At 41.1% G+C, this 17,540-nt stretch overlaps 1 protein-coding gene across 2 annotated transcripts in view; it reads left to right on the top strand.

The window, feature by feature from the left end:
• syne3 (spectrin repeat containing, nuclear envelope family member 3) overlaps positions 1 to 17,540 on the top strand; it is a 209,222-nt gene that overhangs the window by 88,610 nt on the left and 103,072 nt on the right. For both annotated transcript variants that reach the window (XM_086048603.1, XM_086048604.1), the window contains exon 6: positions 12,831 to 13,190. In XM_086048603.1, the coding sequence (XP_085904729.1) occupies positions 12,831 to 13,190 (360 nt within the window). The remainder of the gene's footprint in view (positions 1 to 12,830; positions 13,191 to 17,540) is intronic.

A 17,540-nucleotide genomic window follows, 5' to 3' on the forward strand; every position in this document is an offset into this window, starting at 1 on the left:
TGCAGGGTATCTATATGAAGCAAGAAGGGCTGCCTGCTTTTGTGAAAGGCCTGGAGGGAACCTTTGAGGGAAAATCTGATCTTCTCAAGCCTCACACATTGTAAAATTTCCTGAATCCACCTATTATGAGTAGGTGGGGACGAGTGAGTCCACTTAAGTAGAATGAGTTTCCTCGCAAGCAGAGTAGTGAAAGAAATAATAGTTTGAGTGTTCTTGGACGGAAGGAGTGGCGGAGGCATTCCGAAAAGGGCAGTAAGTGGGTCAGGGTTTACTGTAGTACCCAGGACGTTCCCCAACGTGTTGAAGATAGCGTGCCAGAAGTCATGAAGTTTGGGACATGACCAGAACATGTGCATGTGATTGGCCGGCGAGAGGTTACATCTACTACAAGTTTCAGATCTGTCCGGAAAGATTTTTGACAATCTTGCATTGGTGAGATGGCTTCTGTGTAAGATCTTGCATTGTAGAAGTTGGTGCCTTGCACACATTGATGAGGAATGTACAAGATTAAGCACTAGGTCCCATTGTTTGTCAGTGATTGTGATATTAAGGTCCTGGCCCCAGACATACCTGAATTGATTAAGGGAGGTTGGATTAATGTTAAAAATTGAATAATACAATGTTGCAATTAAAGATTTTTGTGTTGCTTTGTGTATTAGGATAGAATCCATCGCGGTCTCGGGGGGACGATTCGAGAAGTGAGGGAATTGGTTTTGGACAAAATGCAGAATTTGGAAATAATAAAATAAATGGGAGCGAGGGAGCATACATTTTTTTTAAAAGGTCAGAAAACGAAGGAAATACGCTGTCAATGTAAAGGCTGTCAAGGGTGTTCAGACCACAGTTTGACCAGGATTCAAAAGCTTGGTCAGAACAGGATGGGATAAACAAATGGTTCCTGATAGAATAATTGTTTGTAGTTTATACCATATTTACTCTTATTATTCTAAGGTATTTTTTCAGCATAAACTTGTTTTAATCGTGTAAGTCACTTCAACTGCTTGTGAAGAAAGTAGAATGTGAGTAGGACGCAGCCGCAAAATAGGAACGATGCTCTTATCGAAGAGCATCCCGTGGTAAGACGCTGAGTCCTTGGGACAGAATAAAACAATAACAATGGACTGTGCAAATGTAAGAAAAACAGAGGGTAATGTAAGAAGAATGATGTATATACTGATTCATGTGTTAGATTTTTCATGATTAGGCTTGTTAGCTTCGTAGGTTTAGCTTTATATGATATGTACCTCATTTACTTCCTGATAATGAATGGATGGATGGATTTTATATTTAAAAAACGGTATGCCAACAAGGATATATCAGCTATTGCATGCAATAAATGTTTTTGTAACAGGAAAACAATAAAAAGTTCCAATGGGATAGATTGCATTTCACCATAAAACAAATCCAGAAGTTCTAAATATTTCATTTAAGACAAATAAACTCAAGACAACGGAGTAAATTAATTTATTCGTCAGGAATTACTAACAACTTAATTAAAATGAGTGTTTAGAACATATTATCAAAAAGTGAGTTAGTTCAACACAATACTTCTGAGTAATATGAATGTTTGTGTTTACAGTGTGGCAATCATGTCTTCCTCCATCCTCAGGAAGTAGTAGCAATGTGGCTGCGTTTAACATCGTGTGTCTCTTTAGTTAGATGTTGTCTCAATACATACAAGGTAAATGTCTCGCTAGTGATAAAAAGATCATGGTCGTTTGTTAAAACAGTGCAGAGACTGCACGTGGCACTCAAAATCAGGGGATGGAACAAAACTATGGTTGTACTTAAAAAACAACAACTGGAAACTGAGGCACCCATCCATTGCTGCCCTTGTTTGTACAGCAATGGATGCTGCAATAACTGCTCTTCCACAGTGCGGTAATGCACCGTCCAATTTGAAAGAAAATATAGTTTTGTTTTGTCTCTTATCTTGCCGCACCAAAACTGAGGTCGAAAAATGACCTTTACAATCTATCAACTGAATAAGGGGTCACCATAATTTAAGATAATGCTGTGCTTTATTTCACAAAAAACTTTCCTGCTTCATTGGTCTACCTTAAAGTTGATGTCATTTGAGGTCTTCACTATTACATTTTTTCACCAATGATTCTTGCATAATTTGGAAACCGGATTCAGAACCAATTTGTTTGACCTAAAAACAAATTGGAGCCTGGAGGATTGTATTTTGTTTTTGTTTTTTTCTATTCCCCACTACAATTATACTTCCAGCACTAAGATTGCGTCCCAAATATTTGACTTGTTGTTTCTACATTCTTAGTTTATTTTTGCTTACTTTGTGTGCTTCTTCAGCCAAATGTTATAATAATGAACAAGATTTTTTTCGCCTTGTCGCAGGGTCAGACAAGAGAGGAGCAGAGGGCTCATGTGCCCCTCCCTGATGTCTGCGCCGCCGCTCAAGTCACATTATCTTCGTTTCTTACTTTTTGTCCCATTAAACGCTTCTGCTATATGATTGATTCCTGTAACACAACTACTTGATGTGTAATTAACTTAACCATTAAAAACGTGTTCAGCTATCGATGCGTCTAAATATTGGATCGTATCAGGATCCTGTTTTTCAACAAACTTCCAATCCTTACATTGCATTTTATGATTTGAATTTACTACCTATTTTCCCCATTGTTTAGACAATTTGGTCCAGCTTGCTAACACCTAGGGTGCTCTAAAAACTGGATTTTTATCAGTTGGACAGCAATTCAAATTTCCTGTTGTGGTTATTCTCACTACAACCTTTTCAGGTGGAGAATTCTTGCTTCTGCATCCACACCAGTCTGCTGTTCATTATCCTACTACATTATATGGAATAAAATACCTAGTGGTATTTTAATTCGCAATCACTCTGTTCACTTACACACTTCACACAGGGTTTCACAACCGATTTGCACAAACATACACACACCCAGAATTTAAGTGTACACAGGCCTTCGCGATCCTTTATTGTTATTATTATTATTATTATTATTATTGTTATTTTCTTTTTTAAGATGGCCAGCAAAGTCATATTTTGTTATCCAAAGGTTTAAGTGTTGTATTTTGGAAGGACAGTGACGCTCCACAAATGTCCAATCTTTGCATGCGAGGTTTTGTTTAGGATCACTTTTATCACCGATTTTACTGTTAGTTTTCCCCCATTCTTTTGATGAAGAGTCAGTTTTATGACACTTAGGGTGTCATACACTGACTTTTACCTTAAAACAGGGTGACAATCAACACAGTGTGTGGCAATCCTCAAGCTTCTACCACAAGTGGCGGAGGATTCTTGCCTATTGCGTCCACACAAAGTTGTCACTTATAATCCTGTTTATATCCACTCACACAGTTTACACAGTCACACTTTTAGCAGCATTTTTTTCACAGAGTTTAAGTACGTAAAGGACACCGCCGCCCTTACAGTTTTATAGACTTACTCTGTCTTTTACCTTGACATTGACTAGTATTCTCAAGGCTTACACAGTTTTAAAGACTTACTCTGTCTCACAGTTTTATAGACTAACTCTGTCTTACAGTTTTATAGACTAACTCTGTCTTACAGTTTTATAGACTAACTCTGTCTTACAGTTTGAAAGACAGACTCTGTTTTACAGTTTTATAGACTAACTCTGTCTTACAGTTTTATAGACTCACTGTCTTACATTTCCCTCTGTTTCTCTTACATTTGCACAGTCCATTGTTACTGTTTTATTCTGTCCCAAGGACTCAGCGTCTTACCACGGGATGCACTTCGATAAGAGCATTGTTCCTATTTTGCGGCTGTGTCCTACTCACATTCCACTTTCCTCACAAGCAACTTCGACTTACACGATTAAAACAAGTTTATAATGCTGAGAAAATACCTTAGAATAATTATAAGAGTAAATATGGTATACGCTACGAACAATTATTCTATCAGTTCCGGTAAACAGGTGCGAGCCTAGACCCACAATGTAGACCAAATTGTCTTCTGAATTGGCTCCAAATCTTCAGTGTTTCAAGTACCACAGAGTTATGTGATACTCGCTTGAATGAAAGAGGCAACTGAGAGCAGACTATTGACCATAGTGAGATTGATGAGGAGGACAGTTCCATGTTGGCCCAATGAGGGCAGTCATCGGGAGTGACCTCAACATTCCAAAAAAGTACCGTATTAGCCCGAATATAAGACGGCCCTGATTATTAGACGACCCCCTCTTTTTCAAGACTCAAGTTTGAAAAAAAGTTTTTTTGAACACCAAATTAATTTTTATACAGAAAATAATTACAGTACATCTGAAACAAATGATTATAACAATATATTTGAGAGAAAGGGCATGCTATTTTGCCTCATTCAAATCTGAACATTTAAATATGTAAACTAAAGTGCAATTACATTCGTAAATGAATGGCTTCTGGTTTTTGAAATGTAAATAAACCAATCTATTGTGATCAAACAACAAAATTGCAATAACTGCATTAACCATCAAAGTGAAGTCTAACTGTAACTGTAGTCTTGAAACAAATCTAAAAACATTGCAATAAAACAATGCAAACTGGTTTAACTTGAGAGTAGCTGAGATATATCATGACAGAACATTACTCCTCACTAACAATTATCTGCCTCGCTGTGCTCAGTGTCGCACACCATTAATCCCATCCTCTGGCTCCTCCCATAGCACGTCATCCTCATGTGACAGGGGTTGCTTTGGCCTGCGGAGTCAAGTTCAGCATTCGCTTCAATGATATCTGGCGCCATCAAGCGTCGTGAATGGGTATAATCTCTAGACCGCGAATGTAAGACGACCCCACTTTTTATTATCTTATTTCAATGCAAAAAACACCGTCTTATATTCGGGCCAATACGGTATTTTGTTGATATTACTAGCCCAGTCGTATCTACTGAAATCCGGTAAGGCTAGACCTCCAAGAGCTTTAGGAAGCTGAAGAGTTGACCTCTTGATGCTAGCTCGTTTATTACACCACAAGAAAGATGTAATTTCCTGGTCAAGTGGGAAAAAAAAAAGATTTACGAATGAATACAGGAATATGTTCAAACATGTGAAGGAAGCGAGGAAGTACCATCATTTTAATAAGGTTAACCCGACCTACTAGAGAAAGAGGGAGAGTAGACCACCTAGCCAAGTCAAGTTTGCAAAGGTCATGTATGGGTTGAAAATTCATGGCGAATAATTCTGAGTGTGACTGTCACGGCCAATGCCAAGGTATTTCAATCGGGTCACCTTCTTAAAAGGCAATATGGAAAGAGGAAGGCTCTCAGCAGGTGAGTTAATTGGGAGGTATTCACTTTTGTTCAAATTAATTTTTTTACCAGATAGAATCTTGAATTGTTCCAAAATACTAAGAATAGCAGGAAGGGATGTATCGGGATTTGTAACAAAAAGCAAGAGGTCATCAGCGTACAAGGATAATTTGTTGGAAAGGCCAAATCGAGAAATCCCTTCAAATTTCTGCTCACTACCAATCCACAGGGCTAAGGGCTCAACGGCAAGCGCAAACAGGGATGGAGAAAGAGGACATCCCAGACGGGTGCTGCGAGATGGTAGAAAGGGGTCAGATTTCATGCCATTAATGTTAATACTGGTTTTTGGGGACATATAAAAAAGTTTGATCCATGATATGAAATTTGGATTGAAGCCAAATTTTCCCAAAATAAAAAACAGATAGCTCCACTCCACTCGGTCAGACGCCTTCTCTGCGTCCAGAGAAAGAATAATCTCGGCAGGATTAGAGTCCAAAGAGGAGCATATGATGTTCAATAACCGCCTGGTATTGTTAAAAGAGTGTCGGCCAGCGATAAAACTGGTCTGGTCTGGATTTATTAGCGTTGAGATAACCTTCTGGAGTCGAAGGGCAAGCACCTTGGACAGGATTTTAAAATCAACATTTAAAAGGGAGATTGGTCTGTAACTGCTACAGTGAAGAGGATCCTTTTCTTTCTTGGTCAACAGAGTTATCGATGCTTCGGAAAATGTGCCAGGCAGCCGTCCATTGTGAAACGCATCATTAAACACCCTCACAAGGATGGGAGCTAGTACATCCGTTTTGAAGAACTCTGCACTGAAACCATCTGGCCCAGGAGATTTAGAACTTTGCAAAGATCTGATGGCCTCCTGAACTTCAGAAGTTATGAGGGATCCCAGAGTACAATAAGTATCAACATCAACTTGAGCGTATGTTAAAGAATCCAGAGGGTTGGACAAAGACCAGTTGCAGGGGGAACTCTCAGAAGAGTAAAGTGTGGAATAATAATAAGAAAAAGCATCACAAATTTCCTTGGGGTCAGTTAAAATCAGACCGGTTGGGGAAGTTATTCTTGGAATGAATCGAGAGGTATTCACCGGTCTGGCCTCTTATGCCAACAATTTGCCAGGTTTGTCGCCTTGTTCAAAAAAACGTTGCCTGGTTTGCAAAAGCTGGACCTCAATTTTGCCAGTCGATAACAAATCATATTGAGATTGCAACTGCAGTCTGTTTTTATACAATGTAGATGAGGGGTTAGTAGAATATATAGCATCTAGAGACTGTATTTCGTCTGAAAGGTGTGTTAATTTAAAGGATTCCATTCTTTTAAAATGAGATACAAATTAAATCACCTGCCCACGGATGTGCACGGATGTAGGCCTTGAAGGCTGGTAATGTTGGGCTGGTCATTCATTTTTCAAAAAACGTCAATTTGCTCGGTAAGAAAGTCTTTAAACTAGGCCTCAGAAAGCAACTGGGAATTATATGTCCAAAATTTGTGAGAAGGTCTGCAGGAAGAAAAGGTAATATCAACCAATGTTGGCGCGTGATCCGAAATGACAATAGTATGATATTTGCAAGCAGTAACACTGCTTAACAGCCTAACATCCAGCAGAAAGAAATCAATCCGGGAAAAGCTGTGGTGTACATGAGAGAAGAATGAAAATAGTCTCTCAGAAGGGGACTTTGTTCTCCAAGGGTCAGCCAATCCCAATTGTTCTGCTTGGAATTTCAAGGCAGTAGCAGACTTACTTAGATTTGAATGTCTAGTAGGTGATCGGTCAAGTGTCACATCCTGTACTAAGTTAAAATCGCCCCTAATAATGATAAGGTGGTCTGTAAGATTGGGTAGAGAGGGGAAAAAATATTTATAAACTTATCGTCATCCCATGTAGGGGCATATACTGAGGCCAGAACCACTGGGATATTCAGCAATTTGCCTGAAACTATAGCAAAACGGCCATTGGGATCACAGATGGAAATAGAGGGTTCGAAAGAAATGTGCTTCCGTATGACAATGGCAGCGCCCCTTGCTCTTTGAGTGAAACCCGAACAGAATAATTCTGGGTGTCCCAATACATTTGAACAACATGGCCGCTTCATTCAGGATATATGGGGATGAAAATTCTGGGTCTCCCAATACTTTTGAAAAACATGGCCGCTTCATTGGGGACACCTCGGGATGAAAATTCTGGGTGTCCCAATAATTTTGAACATGGCCGCTTGATTTGGGACACCTGGGGATGACAATTATGGGTGTTCCAATTATTTTGAGCAACATGGCCGCTTCGTTAGGCACATCTGGGGATGATAATTCTGGGTGTCCCAATACTTTTGAACAACATGGCCGCTTCATCAGGGACACCTGCGTATGAAAAATCGAGGTGTCCCAATACTTTTGAACAATATGGCCGCTTCATTAGGGACACCTGGGTATGACAATTCTGGGTGTTCCAATACTTTTGAATAATATGGCCGCCGCACCAGGGGAGGCCAAGGGGCCAGAATTCTAACTGTAGCTTATGTCCCTCTCCAAGATGGCCGCCTTACTGGGGCTGGCTGAGGGGTGAGAATTCTAGCTGTAGCTTATGTCCCTCTCCTGCCCACCTGCCCAAGATGGCCGCCGCACTGGGGACATCTCTGGGTGAGTATCCCCAGTCTTGCTAATGTCCCTGCCCAAGATGGCCGCCGCACTGCGCACACCTGGGGCTTAGTATCCCCAGTCTAGCTAGTGTCCCTGCCCAAGATGGCCACCGTGCTGGGGAGACCTCAGGGTGAGTATCGCCAGTCTAGCTAATGTCCCTGCCCAAGATGGCCGCCGCACTGGGGAGACCTCGGGGTGTGTATGCCCAGTCTAGCTAATGCACCTGCCCAAGATGGCCGTCGCACTGGGGAGACCTCGGGGTGAGTATCCCCAGTCTAGCTAATGTCCCTGCCGAAGAAGGCCGCCGAACTGGGGACACCTCGGGTTGAGTTTGCCCAGTCTTGCTAATGTCCCTTCCCAAGATGGCCGCCGCACTGGGGAGACCTCGGGGTGAGTATCCCCAGTCTAGCTAATGTCCCTGCCCAAGATGGCTTCCGCACTGTGGAGACCTCGGGGTGAGTATCCTCAATCTAGCTAATCTCCTTGTCCAAGATGGCCGCCAAACTGGGGAGACCTCGGGGTGAGTATTTCCAGTCCAGCCAATGTCCCTGTCCAAGATGGCCGCCGCACCAGAGAGACCTCGGGGTGAGTATCCCCAGTCTCGCAAATGTCCCTTCCCAAGATGGCAGCCGCACTGTGGAGACCTCGGGGTGAGTATCCTCAGTCCAGCTAATGTCCCTGCCCAATGTCCCTGCCCAAGATGGCCGCCGCACTGTGGAGACCAACGGGCAATAACACTGGTCCACTGGAAATGAATGGTAAAATTGTGTGCCTTTTTTAAGTGTGAATGAGTTGAATGTGTGGGAAGTAGGAATTTTGGGGGTGTTGAAAAGCTGAATGTGAGTTGAATGACTTGAATTTGTGGAAATTGAGAAGGTGTAAATGTGAAAAGTCGAATGTTCCAAAGGAAATTAATGGTCAATAGTGGAATTTTGTGTTTTGTTTAAGTGTGAATGAGTTGAATATGTGGAAAGTAGGAATTTTGGGGGGGGGTTGAAAAGCTGAATGTGAGCGGAATGAGTTGAATGACATGAATTTTTGGAAATTGGAATGGTGGAACAGTGAAAAGTTGAATGTGCCAATGGAAATGAATGGTTAATTGTTGAATTTTTGTGTTTTTTTTAAGTGTGAATGAGTTGAATGTGTATGAAGTAGGAATTTTGGGTGTGTTGAAAAGCTGAATGTGAGCTGAATGAGTTAAATGACTTGAATTTGTGGAAATTGGAAAGGTGTAAATGTGAAAAGTTGAATGTTCCAATGAAAATAAATGGTGAATGAGTTGAATGTGTGGGAAGTAGGAATTTTGTGGGTGTTTAAAGCTGAATATGAGTTGAATGACTTGAATGTGTGGAAATTGAGAAGGTTTAAATGTGGAAAGTTGAATGTTTCAATGGAAATGAATAGTTAATAGTCGAATTTTTGTGGGTGTTGAAAAGCTTTACCAATGTGAGTTGAATGAGTTCGAAATTGAAATGGTGGAAATGGGAAATGTTGAATATGCCATATGAAATGAATGGGGTTTTTGGGGTGAAAACCGGGAATTTGGGGGAACCGTACATTTTTTGAATGAAGAAAAAGGACCCCATGTTGGCGTGATTTTTGGAATATATTGAAGTTGGAATGGCGAGAATCGGTTGAAAAATGTGGAAGTAGAAGCACGCCGAAAAAGTGTGCGGAATAAAATGGAAGAAGAAGAATAAAGTTGAATGGTGTAGAATAACGTATGTGTGAAGGCCTACGCTTTCACACAATAAAGGTTGTGGCCGCCGCACTGGAGAGACCTCGGGTGAGTATCTCTAGTCTACCTAATGTCCCTGCCCAAGATGGCCGCCGCACTGGGGGGAACTTGGGGTGAGTATCCCCAGTCTAGCTAATGTCCCTGTCCACGATGGCCGCCGCACCGGGGAGACCTCGGGATGAGTATCCCCAGTCAAACTCATGTTCCTGCCCAAGATGGCCGCCATACTGGGGGGGACACCTCGGGGTGAGTATCCCCAGTCTAGCTAATGTCCCTGCCCAAGATGACCGCCACACCAGTATGAGGGAGATCTGGCTAGCCTGCCACGAGAAAAACATGAAAGAATAAAACATGTACCTCCTTCAGCCAATAGGTGGCGGACCATTGTGATGAAAAATAATTTCGTAGATGTCTTCAGGCTTGGACTCTTGTTAAATGTGAGAACATTTTTGAAGAAAATATTATGTGAGTCAAGTTCAAGCAGCTTTTGTATTCAAAGTGACTTAAAACTTTAAAGTAAATGGCTGACTTCCCGTTAGGTTTAGCATATGGCTCCAAGAGGCTTTTTTGGAGGACTTGAACGATTACAAATACCACCAAATTTTCGCAGATGTATATAAAACATAAAACCGGGGCTGATTTTTAAAAAATATTGCTAGGGGGCGCTAGCGAGCCATTTTTTACACATTGCACATTAAAATAATACAATATTGTTGATTTCACTAGGCCTGATGTGTGTGCAAAGCTTTGTGAGATTTCGTGCATATTTAGACCATTAGGGAATTGCCCATTGCCATGGCTTTTCATGAAACATCACAAATATGGTATTTTAACATCAGGAAGGTCTACACATTTTTCTAAGCAATTATGAGGTAGATTTAATACACCTGCAAGGAGAAAAACATCAAAGAGTAAAACATGTAATTCCTTCAGCCAGTAGGTGGCACTACCACTACGATGAAACATGGTTATGCACTCCCATCCTTAATAGGTTAAAATTTAAAAAATGACATTTCTAGTCGTTGAAGACAACTTTTGAGCACAGACAGAAAGATGTGCAAGACCCAGCCACTGCTTCCACTGGTCTTGACCTTTTTACAAGGTTCCTGGAAAAACCTGGCTTGATAAGAATGAAAGTAAACCGAAGGAAACTTTGATACATTTATTGCTGTATTTGTTGTTGTTGTTTGCTCAGTGTTTTTTTTCTTCGCTATTGAATGTTTCTCAGGTTGAACAGAATTTCACAATGCTTTTTGGTGACAAAGTGTCTGGTAAATTCCTTGTAAAATGGCCAACATTCTTCAAACTCAGGGTTATTGCAGATTGTAAAAATCTTCAACAAAGTCCAACTATCTTCTGAATTGTCGAGTCTCAACAATGTATTTTGATGGTAACGTCAATGCATTTTGTATTGAGGACACATATGTGTTCATTTAGATTTATGCTGATGATCTGGCTTTATTAAAGACCTTATAATAGGCAACACAACTACAAAAAGAGTGATGACCAAATGCACATCTTCCCCTTCGTCAACAGTGGTGTGCCTGAAATAAATACACATCTTATCAATCAATCACATTTTATTTATATAGCACTTTTCATCCATAAAAATGTAAAACATCCAAAGCAAAACATAGAAAGCTCCGTTCACGCCCTTCTCTCCTAACAAACCCAAGACTACTACATCAGCACTCATTCACACACACCCACACAAAGTGCACAACCTGATAAAATGTGTTAAAAGACATGACAAGGCACAGAGAAACCATATGAGGAAAAGGGTACCCAAGGGGAGCTCTCTGCACCGAGGGGAATGACAGCCCACAGCCACAGGGGCGCCACCACCACAGAGACCCCAGCCCGAATTAGACAGGCGGACCCCACACAAAGTGTAGAGGCCGCCGGCCACCCAGACCCAAGGAGTCCCTGCGATGACAACCCCCTCGGAAGGGCAGCCACCCCTCCCTCAACGCCGAGGCCCCCCCATGAGGAGACACTGGAGCTAAAAGCTGACAACGGCAGAAAGCAACAAAACTAAAAGACAGAACAGCAATATAGTCTAAGAACTAAAATCAGTATGATAAGATAAAAATAATCTTCAATCAAAAGAAAAGATAAATTATTTAAAAGTTGTTAAAAGCCAAACTAAAAAAGGTGTGTCTTGAGCTTCCTCTTAAAAATATCAACAGTCTCTGCATACCTGACGTCCTCTGGCAGGCTATTCCAAAGGTGAGGACCAAAATGGCTGAATGCAGCCTCGCCATGCATTTTGGTCCTCACCCTTGCAATAAATAAAAGGCCGGCGCCAGAGGACCTCAGGATCCGCGAGGGTTGGTATGATAAAAGCAAATCAGATAAATAAGATGGCCCAAGACCATTAACACATTTATAAACTAATAAAAGTACCTTAAAATCGAACCTGAAACACACGGGGAGCCAATGCAGCAATTCCAAAACTGGCGTAATGTGCTCTCGCCCTCTGGTTCTCGTCATGAAACCTTCACTTCTTGTTATTAATATGTTTTTTGGGGAGGGGTAGTATCCTTAGCATTCTAAACATATATATAAATAAATAAATACAATTGTGGAATAACCCAACTATTTGCATTGTTTTGACCCATTTTTGTGTTTATTTAACCTTAAAATTTGGGTCAAAATGGAATAACCCAATTTTTTGGGTTCAAATTACCCAAGTTTTGGTTGGTCCTTTTTTTAACACAACAGTTGGGTCAAATTTAACCCAAAAATAGTTATTTTTTTACCCAAGTGTTTTTAGAGTATCATGTCATCATGACCACACAGCACTGAACTGGCACAGGAAGGAGGTGCAGCACATGGCAAAGTAGCGGGACGAGATGGTGCACCTCCGATTGTGAACATGCAAATTAATAAGTATTAATGTTACTGTCACAAACGAGATCAGAGTGATAGAATGTGCAAAATAACATTCGTATAGCCTAAATCAATCCAAAATTAATTTGAGTAATTTTTCCAATACCCTTAACAGAACCATTGAGGTTGGAGCATATCAATACTGCATTTTTTAAAAATTCTGCCCCGGGGGCCAGGTTATTACTGGCACTCAGTACGCACTCCTATATAGTCAATCAAATCGCAAGTCCTAAAATTGGCAACTCGAGTCTGATTGAGTGATTGTGCCTTTTTTTCCAAGCAAACATAAGCATACAGATATTTTCTTTCCCTTTCTAGGCCCTTGATGACATTGTAGCCAGTGAGGAAAAAACTCTGCAATATATAGAGGGTGTAGCTGAAGCTGTCAGAGCGAAGACATCTCCTGCTGGAGCAGAGGTGGTAGTAGATGTGGCTGAAGAGCTCCGGCTCCATTGGCAGAGACTAAAACAAGGCCTATGTGAAGTTGAGGAGGGTCTGCACTCCACCATGTATACACACGGTGAGTACATGGCAAGATGCCAGCAACTGGAAGATGATATTGGATGCCTCAGATTACGACTCCGGGGGCTGAATCAGGAACTGGAGGAGGATCGTGATGTTGGAGATGGTGTTGATTTCAGTGAAGAACAGATGATGGGCCAGTGGAAAAAATACATGGTGAGTTTTTAAAAACTCAATTTAAGGAAAACTAACAAACTGTAGCTCGAAAGGCAAAACACACACTCCAATGACTCTCCTTGGATGCCTGCATGAGTGTGATCTGGTTCTTTGTGTGGTATGCAACAAAAAATATGCAGTCGAGCAGGGATGTCAAATTAACTTTAGCTCAGGGGCCACATGGAGGAAAATCTATTCCCAAGTGGGCCGGGTCAATAAAATAATGGCATATAACTTCGAAATTTTCTTTGTTTTAATACAGTCCAAAAGACAAGCCTAATTCCAATGAAGTTGGGATGTTGTGTTAAACATAAATAAAAACAGCATACAATATTTTCCAAATTGTGTTGTGTTCTACCTATACTTAAATACACTACAGACCTAATTCCAATGAAGTTGGGTCGTTGTGTTGAACATAAAAACAGAATACAGTGATTTGCAAGTCGTGTTAAACCTATATTTAATTAAATACACTACAAAGAAAAAATATTTCTTGTTCAAACTGATAAACTTGATTTGTTTTAGCAAATAATCGTTAACTTAGAATTTTATGGATGCCACACATTCCAAAAAAGATGGGACAGGGTCATGTTTACCATTGTGTTACATCACCTTTTTTTTCAACAACATTCAACAAAGGTTTGGGAACTGAGGACACTAATTGTTGAAGCTTTCTAGGTGGAGTTTTTACCCATTCATTCTTGATGTTCAACTTCAGCTGTTCAACAGTCCGGGGTCTCTGTTGCCATATTTTACACTTCATAATGCGGCACCCATTTTCAATGGGAGAAAGGTCTGGACTGCAGGCAGGTCAGTTTAGTACCCACACTCTTTTACTACGAAGCAACACTGTTGTAGCACATGCAGAATATGGTTTGGCATTGTCTTGCTGAAATAAGCTCGGGTGTCTATGAAAACGACGTTGCTGAGCTCTGTGCAATGGATTGGAGTGATACTGGAGCCACGTTGTTCCCTATCACTGTGTCCGGTCACGCTCTTTGATTCGAGTGACTATTTGGATGAGGCGGTCCGGTGAATACCCCCAAATTCACATACAGGCCTAACTCTGCGTTTGTTAGCCGTTAGCGGCTAGCGGCAGATGCGCGCTTGTCTTCGTACGCTCTTTGATTTGAATGACTGTTTGGATGAGGCGCTCCGGTGAATACCCCCAAATTCACATACAGGCCTAACTCTGCGTTTGTTAGCCGTTAGCGGCTAGCGGCAGATGCGCGCTTGTCTTCGTGGTCGTGTACGCGGCGGGATTGAGCGAGTTGTTGAGCTCTGTGGAATGGATTGGAGTGCTACTGAAGCCACGTTGTTCCCTATCACTGTGTCCGGTCACGCTCTTTGATTTGAGTGACTGTTTTGATGAGGCGCTTCGGTGAATCCCCCCCCAAATTCTCATACAGTCATAACATTAGCGTAACTTTCTTGTAATTCTACATGTGTGAATGTAAGCTAAATGTTACCATCGTGGCTCGGTGCAAATTATGTGTACTAAGCGCACAATTTTATTATTTTCATTTATATGGATACATTTATCACCCTTGTGAGGATAAGCGGTATCGATGATGGATGGATGGATGGATGGATACATTTATCAGCGTTACGCGACGGCGGCAACCTGGCATCCGGGTGGTGGAGGGGGGGTCGTTGTGTAATGTAACGTAAGCATACCGTTCAGCCTGTTGTTGTCTCTATTCTATTTTTATTTTAAATTGTTCGTCATTTAAATTTTAAAACACGTCTGATTTTGGTGTTGGATTTTATCAAATACATTTCCTTAAAAAATGCAACTTATACTCCAATGTGACATATGTTTTTTTTTACTTTATTATGCATTTTATGGCTGGTGCGACTTGTACTCCGGGGTGATTTATAGTCCGTAAAACACGGTACAGTAAGTATTCTCTAGTAAGGAATCATATTTGCATTTCCTTACGTGGGAAACGGCTACGGTACATGTCCCGTATAAACGTGCAAGTATGTTAACAAAATACTGTATGTGTATGTGTAACAAGTTAACAACACAAGCAATATACAGTAATAATACAAATTTTACTAAACAAAACCCTACAGGTATATGAACAAAATACAGTACAGTATAACAAAGATGATCCAAATACTGTTGAAAAAAATACTGTAACACCAATGCAGTACAGTACTGTACCTAGAGTAAACTGTACTGTATTTTAATGTTGACTTTTCTCAGACTTAGGAAAAAATGTGTCTATTTTGAGTTGTTGTGTTGGCTTCATTCTTTGTTGTATGAAAAGGTTTGTCTGCGTATCATACAGTTTTCTTGCTAATTGCAAGTAACTGTCCCGTTGATCATCACGGATGTCTGGTGATTCTTGTGCATACAAAAGGACACGTTCATTTACGCCATTGTACTTCGTCCGTCGAGCTGCAAGCAATTTCCTTTGAGCAAGCAAAGTGCTGGAATCATACTGAGCCAGAATCGATTCCTTGTTTTTAAAAGTCTCGTAGATTTGAGTTTTACGACTCCATCCTGGATGTTTTTTATTTTGTGTCCCGCTTCGCTTACTCTGATGCATTTCATTCTCTCATCCATGGTCATTACCGTTCTTCTTCGTTTGGAGGCCATGAGCTACAGACGAAAATTTAAATGAATACATTTTAAATCTTTTGCAATTTCAGTAAAATGCATGCCAAAGAAGAAACTTACATGTCGCCGTTTTGGATCCGTTTTGATGGCGGAACAGTCAAAGTTTTTCCATAGTATCGAGTGGGAACTGCTGAGTTTGCGGTACTGCGGGCTTCGCTATGGCTTCCGGGTTCCGAATACAATACCGGAACTTCGTTGTAAGGAATCGATCGTTAATTTAATATAGTAGTAGAAAATTTAATGCATACGTTTTTTTTTTCCGAGTGAGGGAATTTCCGTTTGATCTAATGATGGCGGCGCGGTCAAAGTTTTTCCATAGTATATAGCGGGGACAGCTTGAGTTTGCGCTACTGCGGGCTTCGCTATGGCTTCCGGGTTCCGAATACAATACCGGAACTTCCGTTGTCAGGAATCGATCGTTAATGTAAGATATGAGTCGAAAATTTAATGCATACGTTGTTTTTCTGGGTGAGGGAATTTCCGTTTGACAGAGGTCCGTAGGTGGGAGTACTTACTGTACTCTTAAGTTTTGTCGTTTTGATCGGTTTTCCAGGTCCAGACATTTTTTTCTGAGAGAGTTAAAATTTGCCCAGAAAGTTTCTTCACCTTGTCCTCCAAATTCCGTAGCGTATCCGAAGTGCCTCTAGCAGAGTCTGCTAGGTCTGTCAAAGTTTGATTTTGTAAGTCCATCTGAGACTTTAATGCCGAGATCGCTCTGTCATTTTCGGCTTTCAGGGCTGCTATTTCCACTCTCAAAGTAGTTGTGACCTCTGAAATCTCGGCTTCAATTTTCTGACAGATCTCCGACTTAACAAGTATTAGCTCTGAGCGGAGCGGCGCTGTGGCCTCCAGCACCTCATTGTTGTCCGACCTCTGGGCGGGCCCTGTGAGGCCAGCGTCCGCAGTAGAGGCAGAGGCGTCAGTCGGGCCTGTTTCGTCATTGAAGTCTGACTTCGTAGTTTTCTTGTTTGGCATGTTTCCACAAATTTATTTTTTTCAGAGGGGAGATGGTCGTATATTCAGTAGCTGTATTGACTTGTCTCAATTATGGTTTTGACAAAATCGAGTTTTGTGTTTGGTTTGGAGTTTGGGTGACTGTGTCCTACTCGCTCATCACTCGGCAGCGCCCCCCTGCCTACCTCATGTTAACTTGATTTTTATAATCCTATAGTATAGCGCCATCCACGGGTTAACTTGAGAAATGTGTTTTTTTTGTGTGCATTTGATGCTCAAGGCTCTAATGCAATTAATCACAAAGTTCCAGCGTCAGTGTCGATCCAAAGGATTACACGATTCTTTGAGGAGTATTTAATTCCACTTTTGGATTGACTGGTTCAATCCAGAGGTAAGGGCTTTTTGGCAGTGACTTGTATCACTGGGTTTGTGCAAAAACAACTGTCACCATGTATTGGGGTATTGAACAATATGGTGTGTATCCTTTCGTGGGCTTCCTACCTCCAACCCATAGCTCCCCCCAAAAATATGCTTCTAGGGATCGAAGTTAACACATAGTCAAGCACGCACGCGCATACACGCACGTACACACATGTACATACATGAACGGGCCTGTATATAATGTTGATACATTTTTTGCTAACGATAATTAGATACTTGAACATACATTGTTTTTTGCCATAAAAATTGCTTTTATATAATTTTTAATTTTTTGTTGTTGGTGTCAAAGTTGAAGTTTTACTTGAAATAAGTCTTTTCACAAAACC

This window comes from Filicampus tigris, chromosome 13 (assembly GCF_054856515.1).
Source record: "Filicampus tigris isolate MCC_2025a chromosome 13, RoL_Ftig_1.0, whole genome shotgun sequence".
Classification (NCBI taxonomy): Eukaryota; Metazoa; Chordata; class Actinopteri; order Syngnathiformes; family Syngnathidae; genus Filicampus; species Filicampus tigris.